This window comes from Balaenoptera musculus, chromosome 4 (genome assembly GCF_009873245.2).
Source record: "Balaenoptera musculus isolate JJ_BM4_2016_0621 chromosome 4, mBalMus1.pri.v3, whole genome shotgun sequence".
Taxonomy (NCBI): Eukaryota; Metazoa; Chordata; class Mammalia; order Artiodactyla; family Balaenopteridae; genus Balaenoptera; species Balaenoptera musculus.
This window is the reverse complement of record NC_045788.1, coordinates 85,044,986-85,064,819: the sequence shown is the minus strand read 5'-3', so window position 1 is coordinate 85,064,819 and position 19,834 is coordinate 85,044,986. Positions and strand designations below refer to the sequence as shown.

The 19,834-nt window shown below is 37.8% G+C and overlaps 2 protein-coding genes and 1 non-coding gene across 9 annotated transcripts in view; 1 reads left to right on the top strand and 2 right to left on the bottom strand.

The window, feature by feature from the left end:
• Positions 1-19,834, bottom strand: part of SPICE1 (spindle and centriole associated protein 1) — an 86,150-nt gene that overhangs the window by 30,158 nt on the left and 36,158 nt on the right. For all 7 annotated transcript variants that reach the window (XM_036851603.1, XM_036851609.1, XM_036851608.1 and 4 more), the window contains exon 7: positions 17,599-17,714. In XM_036851603.1, coding sequence (XP_036707498.1) covers positions 17,599-17,714 — 116 coding nt within the window. The remainder of the gene's footprint in view (positions 1-17,598; positions 17,715-19,834) is intronic.
• Positions 2,390-9,431, top strand: LOC118894466 (3-oxo-5-alpha-steroid 4-dehydrogenase 2-like). Its single transcript, XM_036850748.1, is given in 3 exon segments — positions 2,390-2,520; positions 8,932-9,159; positions 9,161-9,431. Coding segments are annotated over 3 exon segments (630 nt in total).
• Positions 14,505-14,611, bottom strand: LOC118895107. The gene has a single exon (XR_005019877.1). It is a non-coding gene; the product is annotated as a U6 spliceosomal RNA (small nuclear RNA).

Below are 19,834 nucleotides of genomic sequence, written 5' to 3'. Positions count from 1 at the left end.
ATAATCAAAGAGAAATATGTTTTGCTTTAACCTATAAGATAAAAATCTAAAATGCCAGTCTTCTCGGTGTTAGAAGGAATCATTCCATCTCCCTCCCAGTCTCCTAGCTATGTTGGCTCCTAAACCAGGAGCAATTTGCCCTTTCTGAAGTTTTGTGCTATAGGTTACGTCCTCCTCTCCCTTCCTCTAGAGAAAGTACATGGTTTCTATGAAGGAGCTTGTCCTCAGAGCACAGTCTCTGCTCAACACTGAAGTAAAGTGACTGGAGCAGACTCTGCCCCTGGGTTTCCGGGAGGCGGGGAGAGGGAATGAGAAGAAGAGCTACAGTGTAGGGGGTGAGAGAGATAAGCCTTTTGCTGTAATCATCTTTATCACTGATAAAGCTGATTTTTCAATCTCCAGTTGTCTGATTTCTTTGTCTATTCCCCAACTAGACTAATATTTAAAAGAGATAGAGGGTCTAAAAGTGGAAACAACCCAAATGTCCACCAGCTGATGAATGGATAAGTAAAATGTGCTCTATCCACACAAAAGAATATTATTCAGCCATAAAAAGAATGAAGTGCTAACATGTTACAATATGGATAAATCTTGAAAACATGTGACTGACCCCAGACACAAAATATCACATACTGCATGATTCTATATAGAGGAAATGTCCAGACAGGCAAATCTACAGAGATTTAAAACAAAAACAAAAACAAAAACAAAAAAACCCGGATTCATCTAACAAATTAGATTGGGCTGAAAGGTTCAGGAGAAAATGGGGTCTGACTATTAAAGAGTATGGGCCTTCTTTGAGGGTAATGAAAATGTTCTGAAATTGACTGTAGGTTGCACAATTCAATGAATATACTAAAAATCTAAAGATCTTTGAATATTATGCTTTAAATGGGTAGAGTGTATGGTATGTGAACTATAAATCAATAAAACTGTTATGGGAAAACAACAACAACAATGACAGAGGAAAGGGGAAATCTTATTTAGTGGCTCTACAAACCTCAACCTAGAGGAGCTGCTTTCAAGTAACCTGTGGACAGCACATTGAATACTAGTTGCTATAAAGTTTAGTTAACAAAAGGCTGTAATGTGGTCCATTCACATTATGGCTAGTTATCAAAGCATCAGAAAGACTCCTCTGTAAGATAGTGTTAGTTAGGTCTAAGTCCAACCTTCAGGATAAGTCCTAAGAGGAGTGTCATAATGAGATTTCTGTACAAGTTGGGAAAATCCAAACCAGTTTGAACTCCCATTACCGTCTCTAATGTTTATACTTTTAAGAATTAGGTTATATCAAATAACAACAACAAAATAAGACAATACTATCTACGGTAGGCTTAAGAATGGCCCTCCAAAAGACACCCATAAACTAATCTCTGGAACTTGTGAATGTTACCTTACCTGACTAAAAAGGAACTTTGCAGATGTGATTAAGTTAAGGGTCTTGAAATAGGGAGATGATCCTGGACTATCCAAGTGGGCCCTGAATGCAATAATATGCATCCTTAAGAGAGAAGCAGAGGGAGGTTTTGACACACACAAGTGGAGAAGGTGATGTGAAGGTGGAGGCAGAGGCTGGAGTGATGTGGACACAAGCCAAAAACACACCATCAGCCACCAGAAGCTGGAAGAGGCAAGGCGTGGATTATAACCTAGAGTATCCAGAGGGAATGTGGCAATACCAACACCTTCATTTCAGTCTAGTGAAACTGATTAAGGATTTCTGGCCTCTAGAACTGTGAGAGAATACATTTCTGTTGCTTGAAGGCACCAAGTTTGTAGAAATTTGTTAACACAGCCCCAGAAAATTAATACAGAATTTGGTACTTGGATATGGGGTGCTTATGTAACAAATACCTAAAAATGTGAAAGTAGCTTTGGAATTGGATAATGGGTAAAGGCTGGAATTATTTTTAGGTGAATGATAGAAAAAGAGATTGCCTTAAAAAGACTATTGATAAAGATATGAATGTTGGGCTTCCCTGGTGGTGCAGTGGTTGAGAATCCGCCTGCCAATGCAGGGGACACGGGTTCGAGCCCTGGTCTGGGAAGATCCCACATGCCGCGGAGCAACTGGGCCTGTGAGCCACAACTACTGAGCCTGCGCGTCTGGAGCCTGTGCTCCGCAACAAGAGAGGCCACGGTAGTGAGAGGCCCGCGCACCGCGATGAAGAGTGGCCCCCGCTCGCCACAACTAGAGAAAGCCCTCGCACAGAAACTAAGACCCAACGCGCCAAAAATAAATAAATAAATAAATAAATTTTTTTAAAAAAATGAATGTTAAGGACTCTTCCAGTGAGGCCTCAAGAGGAAGTGAGGAGCATGGTAGAGAAAGCCTATATTATCATAGAAAATAACATGTCATCATAAATAGAATGTTGGTAGAAATATGAATATTAAAGGAGCTTCTGGTAAGGATTCAGAAGGAAATGAGGAACATGTTATTGGAAACTGGGAAAAAGGCAAACCTTACCATAAAGTGGCAGAAAACTTAGCTGAGTTGTGTGGGAAGCAGAATTTGTAAGCAATGAAACTGGATATTTAGCTGTCAAAGTTTACAAGGAAAGTACTGAATGTGCAGCCTGCTTTCTTCTTGCTGCTTACAGTGAAATGCAAGAGGAAAGAGATAAATTGAGAGAAGAACTGTTAAGCAAAAAGGAACCAGGACTTGATTTGAGAAATTCTCACTCTTCAGATTGCAAAAGATGCTCAAATTAGGAGTCACTGTTAGGAAAGCAGGCTCTGGAGAGAAGGACAAGTGTACAGCTGGATAATTTTTTGCTACTTCTAAAGAGATGAGGGGCATGTGACTCCTGGATCCCCTCAATGATCTCAGCAGAAGCCAACAACAAAGACGGGATTATCCAGGAAAGATCAATAGAGGAGCTCTCATCTAAAGGCATGCTTTCCCATGACATACACAGGAGACCCATAAGATCTTTTGAAAATGTTATACCATCAGAAATACTACAAGCTGGTACTGAAAGGGACAGAGATAGGATGAAATGAAGGAAGGGTGTCAAACTCCTAAAGTTCTCCAGATAGTAAACAGGCTGATAAAATTACTCAGGGGAAAAGATGGGCTTCAGAAAAAAGGAATAATGATTTCAAAGCCAGGGCTGCAGGTATAGAGACTAGATCCACAGACACAGAGTCCAAGATCAGAGCCACAAGCACAGAGAATTGAACCATGGACCCAAAGGGTGAAGTGTCAACCACAGAGGATTATTACCAGGCCTTGAAACCTAATAAAATTTGCCCTGCTGGGTTGGGACTGGTGACCCATTTCTTCCTTTGATTTTCTCCTTTTTCAAATGGGGATGTCTATAATTATTATCCAATGTCTGTTCCATCATTGTATTTTAAAAGCAGATAACTTGTTTTCTAGTTTCACAGGACCACAGATGGAGAAGAGTATTGGCCCAGGGTGTATCATATCCAGAGTTATACCCATTCCTGACTTAGATGATGAGATTCGGTTTGAGTTTATGTTTAGATGAGATTTTGAACTTGAGTTGATGCTGAGACATTGGGGGATATTGGAATGGGCTGAATGTAAATTTTGCATGTGGGCCAGTGGGTGGACTGTGTAGCTAAATTATGGTCCCTGAAGATATGTCCATGCTCTCATCCCTGGAACCTGAAAGTGGCCAAAAATGGGTCTTTGCAGATGTGATTAAGTGAAAGATCTTGAGATGGTGAGGTTATCCTCTGTGGGCCCTAAATGCAATCATGTATAGTCTTATAAAAGAGAGACATAGGTAGATTTTCTCTCTCTCACACACACACACACACAGAGGAGGTGATGTGAAGACAGAGGCAGAGACTGAACTGATGTAGCCACAAGCCAAGGAAGACCAAAAGCCATCAAAAGCTGGAAGAGGAAAGGAACAGATTTTCTTCTAGAGCCTCTGGAGGGAGTGTGGCCCTATCAACACCTTGATTTTGGTCTAGTGAAACTGATTTCAGATTTCTGGCCTCCAGAAGTGTGAGAAAATAAATTTCTATTGTTTTAAGCCACCAAGTTTGTAATAATTTGTTATAGCAACTCCAGGAAACTAACATACTACCTTGAATTTGGCAACTTTCAGTTTAGAAACTTAAAATACTTTATAGGTATTATTGGGTTGGCCAAAAAGTTTGTTTGGATTAAGATGTTATGGAAAAACCCGAGTGAACATTTTGGCCAACCCAATATTTTTGAAATATGATGGGAAGAAAAAGAAATTCCTTTAAAGTATTTACTTCCATCTGAAGACAATATTCTCCTTTAGATCTAGAACTCAGTTTTACTTATTTTATTTACTTTGGGCATTGATTCACATCCAAGCTCCTTCCATTTCCATTGATGACCACTTATGAGCACCAATTCTATTTTATGGCAGCATCAATCACAACAGTATTTTAATGACTTTATTTCATAGACAACTTAGGAATATCAGCATCTCTAATGTATATTCCTAACATACAAACCACATCCAAAGGAAGCTACCCAAGCCTACTGGAAAGAGCAATTTTCCTTGTCATTCAGTTTTTGCCACTAGGGGTTTATTCCTCTCAACTCTTTCTCCCTTTTTTCCTCTGGATGCTCTAACATCACCTTTCCCTCTCCCCAGCCTATACACAAAGATCTACAGAGGAAGTAGGTATTGATAACGGTTAAAGTGAGAGAAATGCTTGCAATCACTGTTTCCTCACTTGGAATGTACTGACCCCAAAAAAACAGCAATGACTCAGTAGAGGCTTTTGAGGATTGGGTCAGGAACATATTTACCATGTATAATATTATTGCTATGAGAAATCAATTCAGTGCTCACAAGAACTCACAGAATTCACAGAAATTTTCAAACCAGAAGGCACCTTAAAAATCATATGTTCTACCCCCCTCATATTTTACAAGTGAGGAAATAAAGACCCACAGATTATCTAATTAGTAAGTAATCACAGGCTTAGTCCCCAGATTCCAAGTCTAATGCATCTTCTAATACCTCATGCCCAGCAGTCAATAAGAAACATTTTGAGACATAAGGTATTCATAAGTTGGAAATTGCCTTTTCAAACAACTAATGAGACAAAACTAAACTTAACCTACCAAATGAAAAAAATTATTTGATTCAAGTGTAAAGGATAAAAGTAATTCTGTACAAGATTAGTTATATTAGGCTCTGAAAGAAAAAGTACTTAAAAGACGATACATATTTCCAGGTATTCCTAACAAAATGGTGACCAGCTAAATTTGAATTACTCTACACATCCTCCAAAGAACTATACAGTGAAACAAGAAAAGCAAATAAAACAGCGTATAACCCATACCTTCTATATTATTGGAAGACAGAGAATACTACTAACTTCAAACTACCTGTAAGTAGAAAAATAAGCATCAAATTCCAGCAAAGATATTTCTTGAGCTCCTGTAGGAAGCCTTTGCAAAGAATGGGGGCAGTTCAAAATGACTGCACAGAGAAAAGGAAAGCTGAGAGCCTAATGGTGACAAAAATCACCTCTAGAAAGAAAAAGTCCACTCTAAGTATGCAAATACTTAAAAAAAAAAAACAAAAAAAAACAAAAACCTGGGCAATCATAACACCACCAAGAAGTTTGTAGAACCCAAGGTGGTAGTCTTGGGAAGGCATCACTTCTTAAGGAGAAGAGAGTGAACAGGAAGGGAGAGGTACCCTTTAGAGGCTGAGTGCTAAAGGAGAAAAGATGCAAAAGTCCTTCAAGACAAAAGAGAACCACGATATTGGAGGACAAGCCAACTTTAACCCACCAACACTTTTTTTTAAAAGAAAAAAGGCTTTAAATAAGCTGTGCCTCACCATAAGTGAGAGAAGAGTCACCCAAAACTCCCAACCCTCTCCACAAAATGTACAGTATAACAAAGGCAGTATATCAAAACAGAAAACTGAAATTGAAATATTTCAGCTAATGAGAATTCCTGCCCCCAACATGCAAAGAAAAAGAAGAAAACTATAACACAATACTTTAAACAGAATTAAATATACTTTAAAAAGCATTTCTTGAATCAGAAATTCTAAAACTAAGACCAGAGATGGACAAAGAACAGGAAGGAATAAAATAAGAACTGATTAAACTGAGGAAAGAAGTCAAAGAAAAAGAAAAACTATGTCAGAAATAAAGATTAAATTACAATGTGTCCATTGGAGAACTGTTAAATAAACATTTAATAAGCAACATTAAAGAATTACAGAAAAACAACAAAAAGAATAAAAATAAGATTAAGAAGAATACAAAGGGTTAAAGAGAAAGTGCTTGAAGTGGAAAACAGGAAAAATCTTTTGTGTATGTAAAAGGAATCTCTGAAAAAGAAAAAGAAAACAGTGATTTAGAACTAATATTTAAAACTATAATCCAAGAAAACTTTGCAGACCAAAAAAAAAGAGAGAGAGAACTGAATATATATATAATATATATATAGGAAAAGGTGTATATATATATAATATAGGAAAGGTCCAACTGTGTTGGGAAAGGAAAAATTGACCTGGAAAGGTAAACTCCAAGAAATAGCTTAGCGATATTTAAATTTTAAAGACAAAGGAAATCAAGTCACTAGATAAAAATGCCAAATTATTTACAAGGGCAAGAAAATTATCCTAGCATCAGACTTCCCAAAAGCAACATTCAAAGCAAACAAAGAATGGAGTAGCATTTTCAAGAAAGTTAAGAAAACAAAATAGAAACCAAAGATTTTATATCCAGCCAAAATGTCCTTCAAATATCAAAGCCATACAAAAACTTCTAAACTTTCAAAAACTCAGGGAATACTGTATTCACAAGCCCTACAACATGAGCTTTGTCTAACTGAGAGAATCAACCAAGAGTTAACTAGGGAAACATCAGAAAAGGACTGATGATGAGCATTTAATATATTTAATTATAGCTCTAAGACTAAAACAAAAATGGAGATACAAGAGGAAAAAAATATGTAAATGTTTTATGTTCTGTTAAAGGAAAAAAAATGCAGCTAAAAAAATGGGGATGAAGATGGAAAGAAAAGAAGGGAAAAAATGGGAATGCAGCATAACTCACTTGCAGCATAGGCAATAGGTAGAAGTCAAAAAGACCACTGAAAACCAACCTGACAGTGAAAGGTTGAGTATGAAAGCAGGGAACTAAAGGCTCTATAAAAGGTTGATATAAAGAAATAAGCAACTAGAACAAAAATTACAAACTTCCTAAATACCAAAGAAATTTTTTAAAAGAACAGAGAAAACATCTCACATAGAGAAGGAAAACTGTAAAGTATAATACACATAGTACCATAAAATAATATGACAAAGTTGACACCAAACATATCAACCATATCAATACATGTTACAAGCTTACTTCACCAGTTTAAAAAAAAAATTGATTTTCAAATTGGCTAAGAAGGCAAGATCCAATTCTATGTGTTTTTCTTTTTTGGCCATGCCATGCAGCATGCAGGATCTTAGCTCCCCGACCAGGGATAGAACCCATGTCCCCTGCCGTGGAAGCACAGAGTATTAACCACTTTACCACCAGGGAAATCCCCAATTCTATGTTCAATACAAGAGACACACCTAGTACACAATAATTCAGAAAGGCTAAAAATAAAAGAATGAGCAAAGATGATCCAAGCAATTAGAAACAAGAAAAAAGCAGAGGTTTTATTCCTGTTACCAAAGTACAATTGAAGCCAAGAGGCACTAAATGTGACACTTTTATAATGCTAAAAGTCGTAATTCACGATGAAGATATAATACACATGGATATCCATGTATCAAAAAACACAATAACCATCTTTATAAAGATGGAGGTATTTTAACTGCAAACAGAATTACATATACAACATCAAATGCAAAGAAACAAATAGTAATAGCAAGAGACTTTAAAACACTACTCTCAGTATAAGATAATGGCAAAAATAAATAAGGATACAGAAGAAGTAAACAACATAATCAGTGAGGTGGACCTTATGGATATACATATAGAACTTTATACCTTGTTGATAAAGAATATACCTTCTTTTCAAGCACAGACATGGGACGTTCACAAAAATTTGATCATATATTTGGTCACAAAGAAAACATCATTAAGTTCCACAAGTAGAAATATTACAAACCACACTCTGGATGCAATACAACTAAAAATAACTGTACAAGAAAACCAAGAGGCTCTTCTATCTGGAAACTTAAAAATGAAAGAAAACAACAACAAAAAACTATTAAATAACTCTTAGGTAAAAGGGCCAATATAAACTGAAATTATCTAATTTCTAAAATAACAAAGCACTACATACTCAGATGTGTAGTACACATTTAAGGCAGTGATCATGGAAATATTCAAAACCTTAAATACGTTTATCAATTAAAATAAAAGAACGAAAATAAATGTATTAAATTCTAAACTCAAAAAGCTTTAAAAAAAAAACAAAACAAAAGAAAGCACAACGAAGAAAATAAAAATAAAAGCAAAAATTGATGAGGAAGATGGGCTTCCCAAGTGGCGCAGTGGTTAAGAATCTGCCTGCCAATGCAGGGGACACCGGTTCAAGCCCTGGTCTGGGAAGATCCCACGTGCCACAGAGCAGCTAAGCCCGTGCACCACAACCACTGAGCCTGCACTCTAGAGCCCGCGAGTCACAACTACTGAGCCCATGTGCCACAACTACTGAAGCCCACGTGCCTAGAGCCCGTGCTCTGCAACAAGAGAAGCCCACGCACAAAGCCCACGCACCACAACGAAGACCCAGTGCAGCCATAAATAAATTAAATAAATTAATTAATTTTAAAAATAATAATAATAAGGTAGCAGAATATCAAAATAACATACTGAAATCAGCTTGGCATCAAAATGGCAGCCTCCAGGACAGCTCACATCAATGAGTACTCCCTAGTACCTTGGCCACCAGTCCCCGCAGTGAGCCACAGCCGCCCCCTACCTCCCCAGGAGATCCTCCAAGACCAGCAGGACATTTGTTTACTCAATGCTCACTAGAGGGAGGCCTTTTCCAGTTGTATTCCTTTTCAGAGGCTTTGCCTTCTGCATGGGAAACGGATTCCTCCAAGGCTACTATCTGGTTTACTGTGATGAATACCCTGCTGAGTGGTATAGAGACATACAGTTTAGCCTGGGTGTCTTATTTATTTTGTTAATGGGAATCAACATTCATAGTGACTGTAATACCCCAGCTCAGGAAGCCTGGAGAAATCATCTATAGGATTCCAGAAGGTGGCTTGTTCATGTACATTTCTGGAGCCAATTTCCTTGGTGAGATTGCTGAATGGATCGGCTATGCCCTGGCCACTTGGTCCCTCCCAGCACTTGCGTGTGCATTTTTCTCACTTTCTTTCCGTGGGCTACGAGCTTTTCACCACCATAGGTTCTACCTCAAGATGTTTGAGGACCACCCCATGTCTCGGAAAGCCCTCATTCCATTCACCTTTTAAAGAAATGAAATAAAAGGGAACAAAGCTACCACAATCCTGTTGAAAACCATAAAGCTGCTGAACCTGTAACTTTTAAAGTCCCACTGTGTATATGTAATAGTAGGCCTCTGGTGTTCTGGCAGCTAACCTGAGGATTCTGAAAGGGCCCCTTAGTGTTTCCTCCCATCCTCCCTGAGGGTCTCTGTCCTGATCTCCTATTGAAGCTTCAACAAGGCCCTTTTTTACACAGAGACATCTGCTTCTTAGCTATTCCTCCTAAAAAGTGCAAAGTTCCCTAAGTATTTTTTTTCTTTGGATGACCCAAGTACAGGTGGCTTTATACCTGCTCCGTATCAGAGTAAGACAGCTCTGTTGTCGAGAAAGTTTTGAGTTGAGGGCAGTGCTTACAGAATTTATTAAAGGTACACATTTGACACTTAAACAAATCAGCAGACATTTAAATTCTGAAGCTGCACAGACCCAGAGCAAATCTCTTCCCAAATGAAAACCCACTCACATTTTCCTTTTCCTTAGTTAATAGTGAAAGATGTGAAATGATTAAGTAGACTTTTAATAGAGGAACCCTCTCTTCGTATTGCTGAAAATGCAACAACGCATTGACCCCATTTCAAATTTGTGCACTGTCTTCCAGAACATTCCACAATCCCTGCTAGAGATATCGTAGGCTAATCCAGAACACTGGTGTGGGTTTTACTGAAGGTCAGGTTTTAAAGATCACAAAGAAGAGATGACTCTGGTTGACTACAAAGAGAGCAAAAGAGTGTTTTACAATAGACTGCAAATTCTCATATTCTTAGAAACCAGTGGAAATATCCAAGTATGAGAGTGTCAAATAAGGGAAATTACCGAGTAAGAGCATATGCTGTTTGCCTCGACGAGACATGTACAATGACAGTGAAGCATCTCAGAAGCACCCAGCAACTCTTCCCTTCTGGAGATTCTGCATCACAGTCCTCAGGATCTGATCAAGAAGGCATCCCCTAGGGGTGCCTTGAACTTCAGTCCTCAAAAGTCCCTGGGGCAGAGGCTGAAAATTGCAACCGGAGGAACACCTCTTGGCAGAAAACCTGCTTTGTTTGGCTCCAACAGTGTTCCACACATAGTTAGGTTTTCTTTTTTTTTTTACATTCAAAGTTTCCAAAATTTAAAAATTAGGACGTTTCTACATTCTCTAGTTTCCTTTTAAAAGTTAGAGGATCTGGGCCCGTGGAGCCTGCGAAGAACTGGGACTGATCAGCTGGTAGACATCAGAATTTGCAACCTCTGTGCAGGGGTCACCCTCATGTGAGTGCTGAGACTTTGTGCTCTCTAAAGAAGGGGCTAAACACTCAAACCGTATGATGGTATTTGTCAATGCAGGTCTAGGTCTGGGGCCAGCATTGGTAATATTTAGCAAACCCCTTTGAGAAATGAGCACCAGTTTTATCAGATGTAGTGCTAATTGCAGAAATTCACTAGATAAAACACATAGGACACTCAAAAGACCTGAAGATGATGTAGATTACTGAAAAATACAAATTGTAATCATATAAATACATGTTTTGCTGTTTAAATGCCTGTCGAATCATGAATAAGTAAATTTTTTTAAATTAAAAGATCCCCAGGGACTTCCCTGGTGGTGCAGTGGTTAAGAATCCACGTGCCAATGCAGGGGACATGGGTTCGAGCCCTGGTCCGGGAAGATCCCTCATGCCGCGGAGCAACTAAGTCTGTGCACCACAACTACTGAGCCTGCACTCTACAGCCCGCGAGCCACAACTACTAAGCCTGCGTGCCACAACTGCTGAAGCCTGCGCGCCTAGAGCCTGTGCTCCGCAAAAAGAGAAGCCGCTGCAATGAGAAGCCCATGCACTGCAATGAAGGGTAGCCCCCGCTCACCGCAACTAGAGAAAGCCCACGCACAGCAACAAAGACCCAACGCAGCCAAAAATAAATAAATAAATATTTTAAAAAAAAGATCCCCAAACTAAAAAAAAAAACAAACACTGATATCAATAGCCTTCATAACACAAACAACTAGTTAGAGGGTGCGATGGAAGAGAAAGCCCCATTTAAAATAGTAACAATAAACATTAATAAAGGAAACTGAAGATGATTCAAAGAAATGGAAAGATGTTCCATGCTCCTGAATTAGAAGAATTAATATTGTTAAAATGGCAATACTACCCAAAGCAATATACAGATTTAACATGATCCCTATCAAATTACCCATGACATTTTTCACAGAACTAGAACAAATAACCCTAAAATTTATATGGAACCATAAAAGACCCAGAATTGCCAAAGCAATCCTGAGGAAAAAGAACAAAGCAGGAGGCATAACCCTCCCAGACTTCAGACAATACTACAAAGCTACAGTAATCAAAACAGCATGGAATTGGCACAAAAACAGACATTTGGATCAATGGAATGAAATAGACAGCCCAGAAATAAACCCACACACCTACGGTCAATGAATCTTCAACAAAGGAGGCAAGAATATACAAGGGAGAAAAGACAGTCTGTTTAGCAAGTGGTGTTGGGAAAGTCGGACAGCCGCGTGTAAATCAATGACGTTAGAACACACCCTCACACCATACACAAAAATAAACTCAAAATGGCTTAAATACTTAAATATAAGACGTGATACCATAAAACTCCTAGAAGAGAACATAGGCAAAACATTCTCTGACATAAATCATACCAGTGTTTTCTGAAGTCAGTCTCCCAAGGCAATAGAAATAAAAGCAAAAATAAACAAATAAGCTTATAAGCTTTTGCACAGCACAGGAAACCATAAACAAAATGAAAAGACAACCTACAGATTGGGAGAAAATATTTGGAAACAATGTGACCGACAAGGGCTTAATTTCCAAAATACACAAACAGCTCATACAACTCAATAACAAAAAAAACCCCAACAACCTAATCAAAAAAATGGGCAGAAGACCTAAGTAGACATTCCTCCAAAAAAGAGATACAGATGGCCAATAGGCACATGAGAAGAAGCTCATCATCATTAATTATTAGAGAAATGCAAATCAAAACTACAATGAGGTACCACCTCACACCAGTCAGAATGGCCATCATCAAAATTCTACAAATAATATATGCTGGAGAGGGTGTGGACAAAAGGGAACCCTCTTACATTTTTGGTAGGAATGGAAATTGGTGCAGCCACTATGGAAAACATTATGGAGATTCCTTAAAAAACTAAAAATAGAATTATCATATGATCCAGCAATCCCACTCTTGGGCAAATATCTGGACAAAACTATAATTTGAAAAGATACATGCACCTCTATGTTCACAGCAGCACTATTTACAATAGCCAAGATATGGAAGCAACCTAAATGTCTATCAACAGATGAATGGATAAAGAAGATGTGGCATCACACACACACTAGAATACTACTCAGCCATAAAAAAAAATGAAATAATGCCATTTGGAGCAACATGGATGGACCTAGAGATTATCATACTAAGTAAAACAAGTCAAACTGAAAAAGACAAATATCATATGATATGTGGAATCTAAAATATGACATAAATGAACTTCCATGAAACAGAAACAGACTCACAGACACAGAGAACAGACTTGTAGTTGCCAAACAGGAGGGGAGGTGAGAGAGCGATGGATTGGGAGTTTGGGATTAGCAGATGCAAACTATTATATACAGAATGGATAAACAACAAGGTCCTACTGTATTTTTTATATATATATATAAAATATCCTGTAATAAACCATAATGGAAAAGAATGTGAAAAAGAACACATATATGTATAACTAAATCACTTTGCTGTAAAGCAGAAACTAACACAACACTGTAAATCAACTATACTTCAATAAAATAAATAAATTTTTGAAAAAGAGAGAAGTCACTTTTGGCCTAAGCCATTTTGTGATCTAAGCCTGACCACAATGCTTGCCCTTGAACCAGTCTCAGTAGTTAATGATCTTAAGGGAAGTAAGGGAATTCAGTAACAAACAAAACGCAGTCAAGAAACAAAAGTTCAGCAATAAAACGAGTCCTAATTGCTCCTCAAGGGATATACATAACAATCTGATACAGTTTTTGAGCTCTGCAGGAACTAAGGCCCCCACCTAGGTGGAAGATGGAATGATGGTGTTGACCCTCCTGACTTCAATCAACTAAAGCTTGGACTCTGTCAACATTTGTCCCAATTCTATGCTGAATTCTCCTCTGCTCAAGCCTCTTCATGAATATGCATGTACTCTTAGCTTAAAACTTTCCCAATTTTGCTGTTTGGGGAGACACTACTTTGGGAAAGATCCCCCGAGTTCATCTTACTTGCTGCCAGTAATAATAAATCCTTCCTTCTCTCAAAAAATAAATAAATAAATAATAAAATAAAATAGTAACAACAACAACAAAAATACTCAGGAATAATTTAACAAGAAATGAGGAAACCTATATGAGAAAAACATTAAAATACTCCTCAAAAACAAAAAGGTAGACATTAATAAATGGAAAAACATCCTTTGTTCTTGGATAGTAAAACCCAGCATAATAAAGATGTCAGGTCTCTCTAGTTAATTTATTAATATAACAAAAATATCAATAAACTTTTTTATGATGCTAAATAAGTTGACACTAAATTCATACAGAAAAATAAACATGTAACAATCATTATGAAAACTCTGAACTGGAAAAGGCTATGAGGGAAGTCTACTAAAACAATATAAACTCTAATTAAAACAGTGTGGTATTGGAGCATGACTACAGAAACAAGGCCAGTGGACTAGAAAATTCGGAAGTAGATCCAGGTACACACGGTAATTAATGTACACAGGCAGAATATCAGATCAGTGGGGCAGTAATAAATGGTGCTGGGGCAATTGGATACCAATTTAGGAAAAGATAAGAATCAGAGCCATATCTCATACCACATACCAAAATAAACTCTCAATGGATCAGAGAACTAAATAAAAAATAAAACCACAGAAGTATCAGAAGAAAACATGAGTGAATTCCTCTAAAACCAGTTTTAGGAAAGAATTTCAGAGTGTGATTCAAGATCCACATGTAAAAGCAATGAATGATAAATTCAAACTATATATATATATTTTTTTTAAACATGGAATGCGTCACAAATCTGTGTGTCACCTTTGCACAGGGTCCATGCTAATCTTCTCTGTATTGTTCCAATTTTAGCTTATGTGCTGCCAAAGCGAGCACTACATATATATTCTTAAATCTTTTACTTGTTAAAGAAATTCAAAAGACAACGAATTGGGAGAAAATATAACATATTACACAGGTAAAAGACTAATATCCTTACTATGTAAAGAATGCTTACAAATTAATAAAGAGGGACCAAAACCCTAAAAGCAAAATGGGCAAAAGTCATGAATAGACAATTCACTGTAATGTCCCTTAAATATATGACAAAATTATCAATTTCACTTAGAAAGGCAAAGTAAAACTACACTGAGATAACATTTCTCACCTATGAAATCACCAGAGAAGTCTGACAACACACTCTGGTGCAGACACTCTTGTAAGTTGCCAGTAGGAGTGCAAAATACTACAACCCTCATAAAGCAGAATTCAGTAATTTTACAACAAAATTACATAGCATTTACCTTTTAATCCCAAAATCTCACTTCTATTAATTTACGCTAAATACACACCTTCAACCATACAAAAATACATATGCATGAGTTATTCACTGCAGCATTTTTTTTTTAAACGTGATGATCCATTTATTTATTTATGGCTGTGTTGGGTCTTAGTTTCTGTGCGAGGGCTTTCTCTAGTTATGGCAAGTGGGGGTCACTCTTCATTGCGGTGCGCGGGCCTCTCACTATCGCGGCCTCTCTTGTTGTGGAGCACAAGCTCCAGACGCGCAGGCTAAGTAATTGTGGCTCACGGGCCTAGTTGCTCCGTGGCATGTGGGATCTTCCCAGACCAGGGCTCAAACCCGTGTCCCCTGCATTGGCAGGCAGACTCTCAACCACTGCACCACCAGGGAAGCCCTTCTGCAGCATTTTTTAATTGAAAAATATTGGAAACAACTTAAATACTTGTGTGTGTGTATATATATATATATATATATATATATATATATATATACACACACACACATATATAGCATTGCAAAAACTGGATAAAGATGTGCAAAAGAATGAAATTGGACCCCTACCTTACACCACTCACAAAAAGTAACTCAAAATGGATTAAAGACGTAAACATCAGACCTGAAATGGTAAAAATCCTACAAGAAAACATAGAGGAAGCTCATTGACATTGATCTTGGCAACAATTTTTTGGATCTGACACCAAAAGCACAAGCAAAACAAAATAACTGGAACTACATGAAACCAAAAAGCTTCTGCACAGCAAAAGAAACAGTCAACAGAATGAAGAGGCAATCTATGGAATGGGAGAAAATATTTGCAAATCATATATTTAATTAGGGGTTAATATCCAAAATACATAAAGAACTCATACAACTTAATAGCAAAAACCCCAAACAATCCAATAAAAAAAATGGGCAGAGGAACTGAACAGACATTTTTCCAAAGATGACATACAAATAGCCAACAAGTACATACATGAAAAGGTGCTTGACATCACTAATCATAAGGGAAATGAAAATCAAAACCACAATAAAAGCAAAACCAAACAAAAAATAAAACAAAAGTAAAAAAAACAAAGAAAACAAAAAACAAGAGAACCAAACAAAAGAACCCGAAAAAAACAAACAATAAAAACAAAAGTAACAAAAACAAAAACAGAAAGCAAACTAAGAAAAAGCAAACATAAAACAAACACACAAAAATGATTAAAAAAACAAACCCACAATAAGATATCTCCTCACACCTGTAAGAATGGCTATCATCAAAAAGTCAAGAGATAACAAGTGTTAATGAGGATATGGAGAAAAGGGAACCCTTGTGCACTGTTGGTGGCATTGTTAATTGGTACAGCCATTATGGAAAACAGTGTGGAAGTTCCTCAAAAAATTAAAAATATAACTACCATATGATCCAGGATTCTCACTTCAGGGTATATATCAAAAGGAAATGAAAACAGGATCTCAGAGAGATATCTGCACTCCCATGTTAACTGCAACACTATTCACAATAACCAAGATATGGAAACAACCTAAGTATATGTCAACACATGAATGGATGAAGAAGATGTGATTGAGATACATAGATACATATCATATTCCATTGTATACATATACAATGGGATATTATTCAGCCATGAGAAAGAAGGAAATCATGCCATTTGTGACAACATGGATGAACCTGGACGGTATTACACTGAGAAATACAAGTCAGACAAAGAAAGACAAACACTGTATGATATCACTTATATGTGGAATCTAAAAAAGCTGAGGGGAATTCCCTGGTGGCGCAGTAGTTAAGAATCCGCCTGCCAATGCAGGGGCCACGGGTTTGAGCCCTGGTCCAGGAAGATCCCACACACCACAGAGCAACTAAGCCCGTGCACCACAACTACTGAGCCTGCACTCTAGAGCCTGTGAGCCACAACTACTGAGCCCATGTGCCGCAACTACTGAGCCCACGTGCTGCAACTACTGAAGCCCACAAGCCTAGAGCCCATGCTCTGCAACAAGAGAAGCCACCGCAATGAGAAGCCTGTGCACCGCAACAAACAGTAGCCCCCGCTCACTGCAACTAGAGAAAGCCTGTGCAGCAATGAAGACCCAATGCAGCCAAAAAAATAATAAATAAAACAATTTTTAAAAAATTAAAAAAATAAAAAATAAAAAATATATAATAAAAAAGCTGAACTCATAGATAAAGAGCGGTGGTTACCAGGGGCTTGGAGGTGGAGCAAATGGGAAGATGGTAAAAGGGTACAAATTTCCAGTTGTAAGATGAATAACTTCTTGTGATTATAGCTAATAATATTTTATTTTATACTTGCAAGTTGCTAAGTGAGAAGATCATAAATGTTTTCACCACAAAAAAGAAATGGTAATTATATGATGTGACAGAGGTATTAACCATCCATCACTTAATGCTATGATGGTAACCATTTTGCAGTATATATCAAATCAACATGTTGTATGCCTTAAACTTATACAACATTATATGTCAATTATATCTCAATAAAGTAGGGGTGGGGGAAGAAATGGCTTTGGAAAAAAGGGAAGCATCTTAGATACTTATGCCATCTATACTTACGTGTCCGCATTTGTGTTTGACTGAGAGCTTAGAGAGTTATCCAACTCATTCTCACTTTCTTCTGACTGGCTGTTAACAGTTCCTTCTCGTTGGTCATCATCGACTTCATTAAGAGCCTTTATCGACACAACAATAAAATAATAACACAGGATGGTTATATACATACTCACTATTTCTTTTTGTCGTAACAGAAGAGAGATCCCTCCTTCTAAGGCTAATCCCTCCACATGTGGCCTAGAACCCAAACCCCCTTACCTCCTTCTAGTCCATCAATTGCCCCTTCTCTCTCCTGCATCTTCAACTTCTCCTTACTGGCTTCAGCTCATCCACATTTAAATCTAAGTCTCTGCCATCTTATCCGTACCCTATACTCACCTCGAGCTACCATCTACTCCTTCTGTGCAACAAACTTCTTGAAAGAGCTGCCCGCCACTTCTCATTCACCATTTATGCCCTGCAACTTTGCTTCTGCCCTGCCACCCCATTTAAACTGTTCTCTACATGGTCAACATCAACACACCTGTTCCCAAATCAAATGGATATTTCTGTCTTTGCCTTCCCTTACTTCTGACTCATTAGACATCAATGACCACTCATTTCTTTCCCTCAAAATCTTCTTTTGAGGAAGATAAACTTTTCTTTTCCACTTCCATGATACCATATTTTCTTGGTTTTTCTTCTTTTGGCCATTCCTTCCCAATCTCTTTTACTGGTTCTTTTCCTACCGTTCCCTTTTTCTGATGTCACTCAAGGTTCTCCCTTTGGACCTTTTCTCCTCTCATCTGACTCATTTTCTGTATGATTATATCTAATTCCAAGGTGCAATTACGAGCCAAATGCTGTTAATTTCCAAATTTCTAGCTTCACTCAGATCTCTCTTGAGCCCTCAACATTTATATCCAACTGCCTAAAAGATATCCCTAGAAGAACATCCTATATACATATACTCAACATGTCTAAAATTCATCATTTTCCTAAGCCTGTACTATCATTCTTCCAGAGACCTTGTTCCTGTCATGTTACCAAGACCATAAACAGCATCACTATCTACTCAGGTTCTCAAGCCAGCAAACTGGAAATTATCCTTCTTCCTCATCCATCACATCCAATCAATTACCCAATCCTGTCAATTCTATCCCTTCTTAATCTCTCCTATCTATCCCTCTTCCCCCCTATCTCCTTCCCTACTGCCACTGCTTTGGGTCAGTCCTCACCACTTCTCGCTAAGATTCCAACCTGAGTCTTCTAACCAGATCCTCTCACCAGTCTTGTCCCTCTCTCCCCAATCCATCTTCCATGTTACTGTCAATTTCGCCATGACTGCACTCTTCTTAAAATCCTTTAGTGGCTCTACTCTTGCTTTCGGGTTCCTTAGCCCTTCGTGACCTAGCTCCTTCCTGTCTCTCTAACCTTGCCTCTTGCCACTTCCCAACCTTCATCATAGAGACCATGATCATTTGAAAGCTAACTTTTTAGTAAGTGCCAAAACATACATGGCTTTTGGCTAGGGATATGGCTAATGGACTTTGGCTATTAAAAATATGTGTAACATTCTACTTAATTGCCTTTATAAGTAGAAAACAGTATATTTATATGATTCTGGACCTTGTAATTCCCTAGGACTATCCATCTAATTGATGATTCTCCTTTTTTTCATAAAAGATACGAATAACTTAGGAAATTGCATTAAACAGGTACTGAGACCTAGTCATTCTTAAAAAGTTGATTTATTTTAGTATTAAATTCTTCATGGGCTTTTAAAAAATGTTTCCAATCTCAAAATTCTGAACATTTTGATTAATTAAGAGCCCCAATTAGATTAAGATACAGCTAATAAATGTTTTACTACTACACTTTTCCCATGTAACTAGTCAATAAATTCAAAGTTTCTTGGGTAGCTGCTTTTTAAACACACTAATACATTAGAAGGGACAAAGGTATTTTTAAAGAAATATTCAAGTCTGTTCCATAGTGACTAATTCACTGACTTTCAGATATAGTCTAAAATATTCTTTTTGGGCTTCCCTGGTGGCACAGTGGTTAAGAATCCACCTGCCAATGCAGGGGACAGGGGTTCGATCTCTGGTCCAGGAAGATCCCACATGCCACAGAGCAACTAAGCCCGTGCACCACACCTACTGAGCCTGCGTTCTAGAGCACCGGTGCCACAACTACTGAAGCCCGCGTGCTCTAGGGTCCGTGCTCCGCAACAAGAGAAGCCACTGCAATGAGTAGC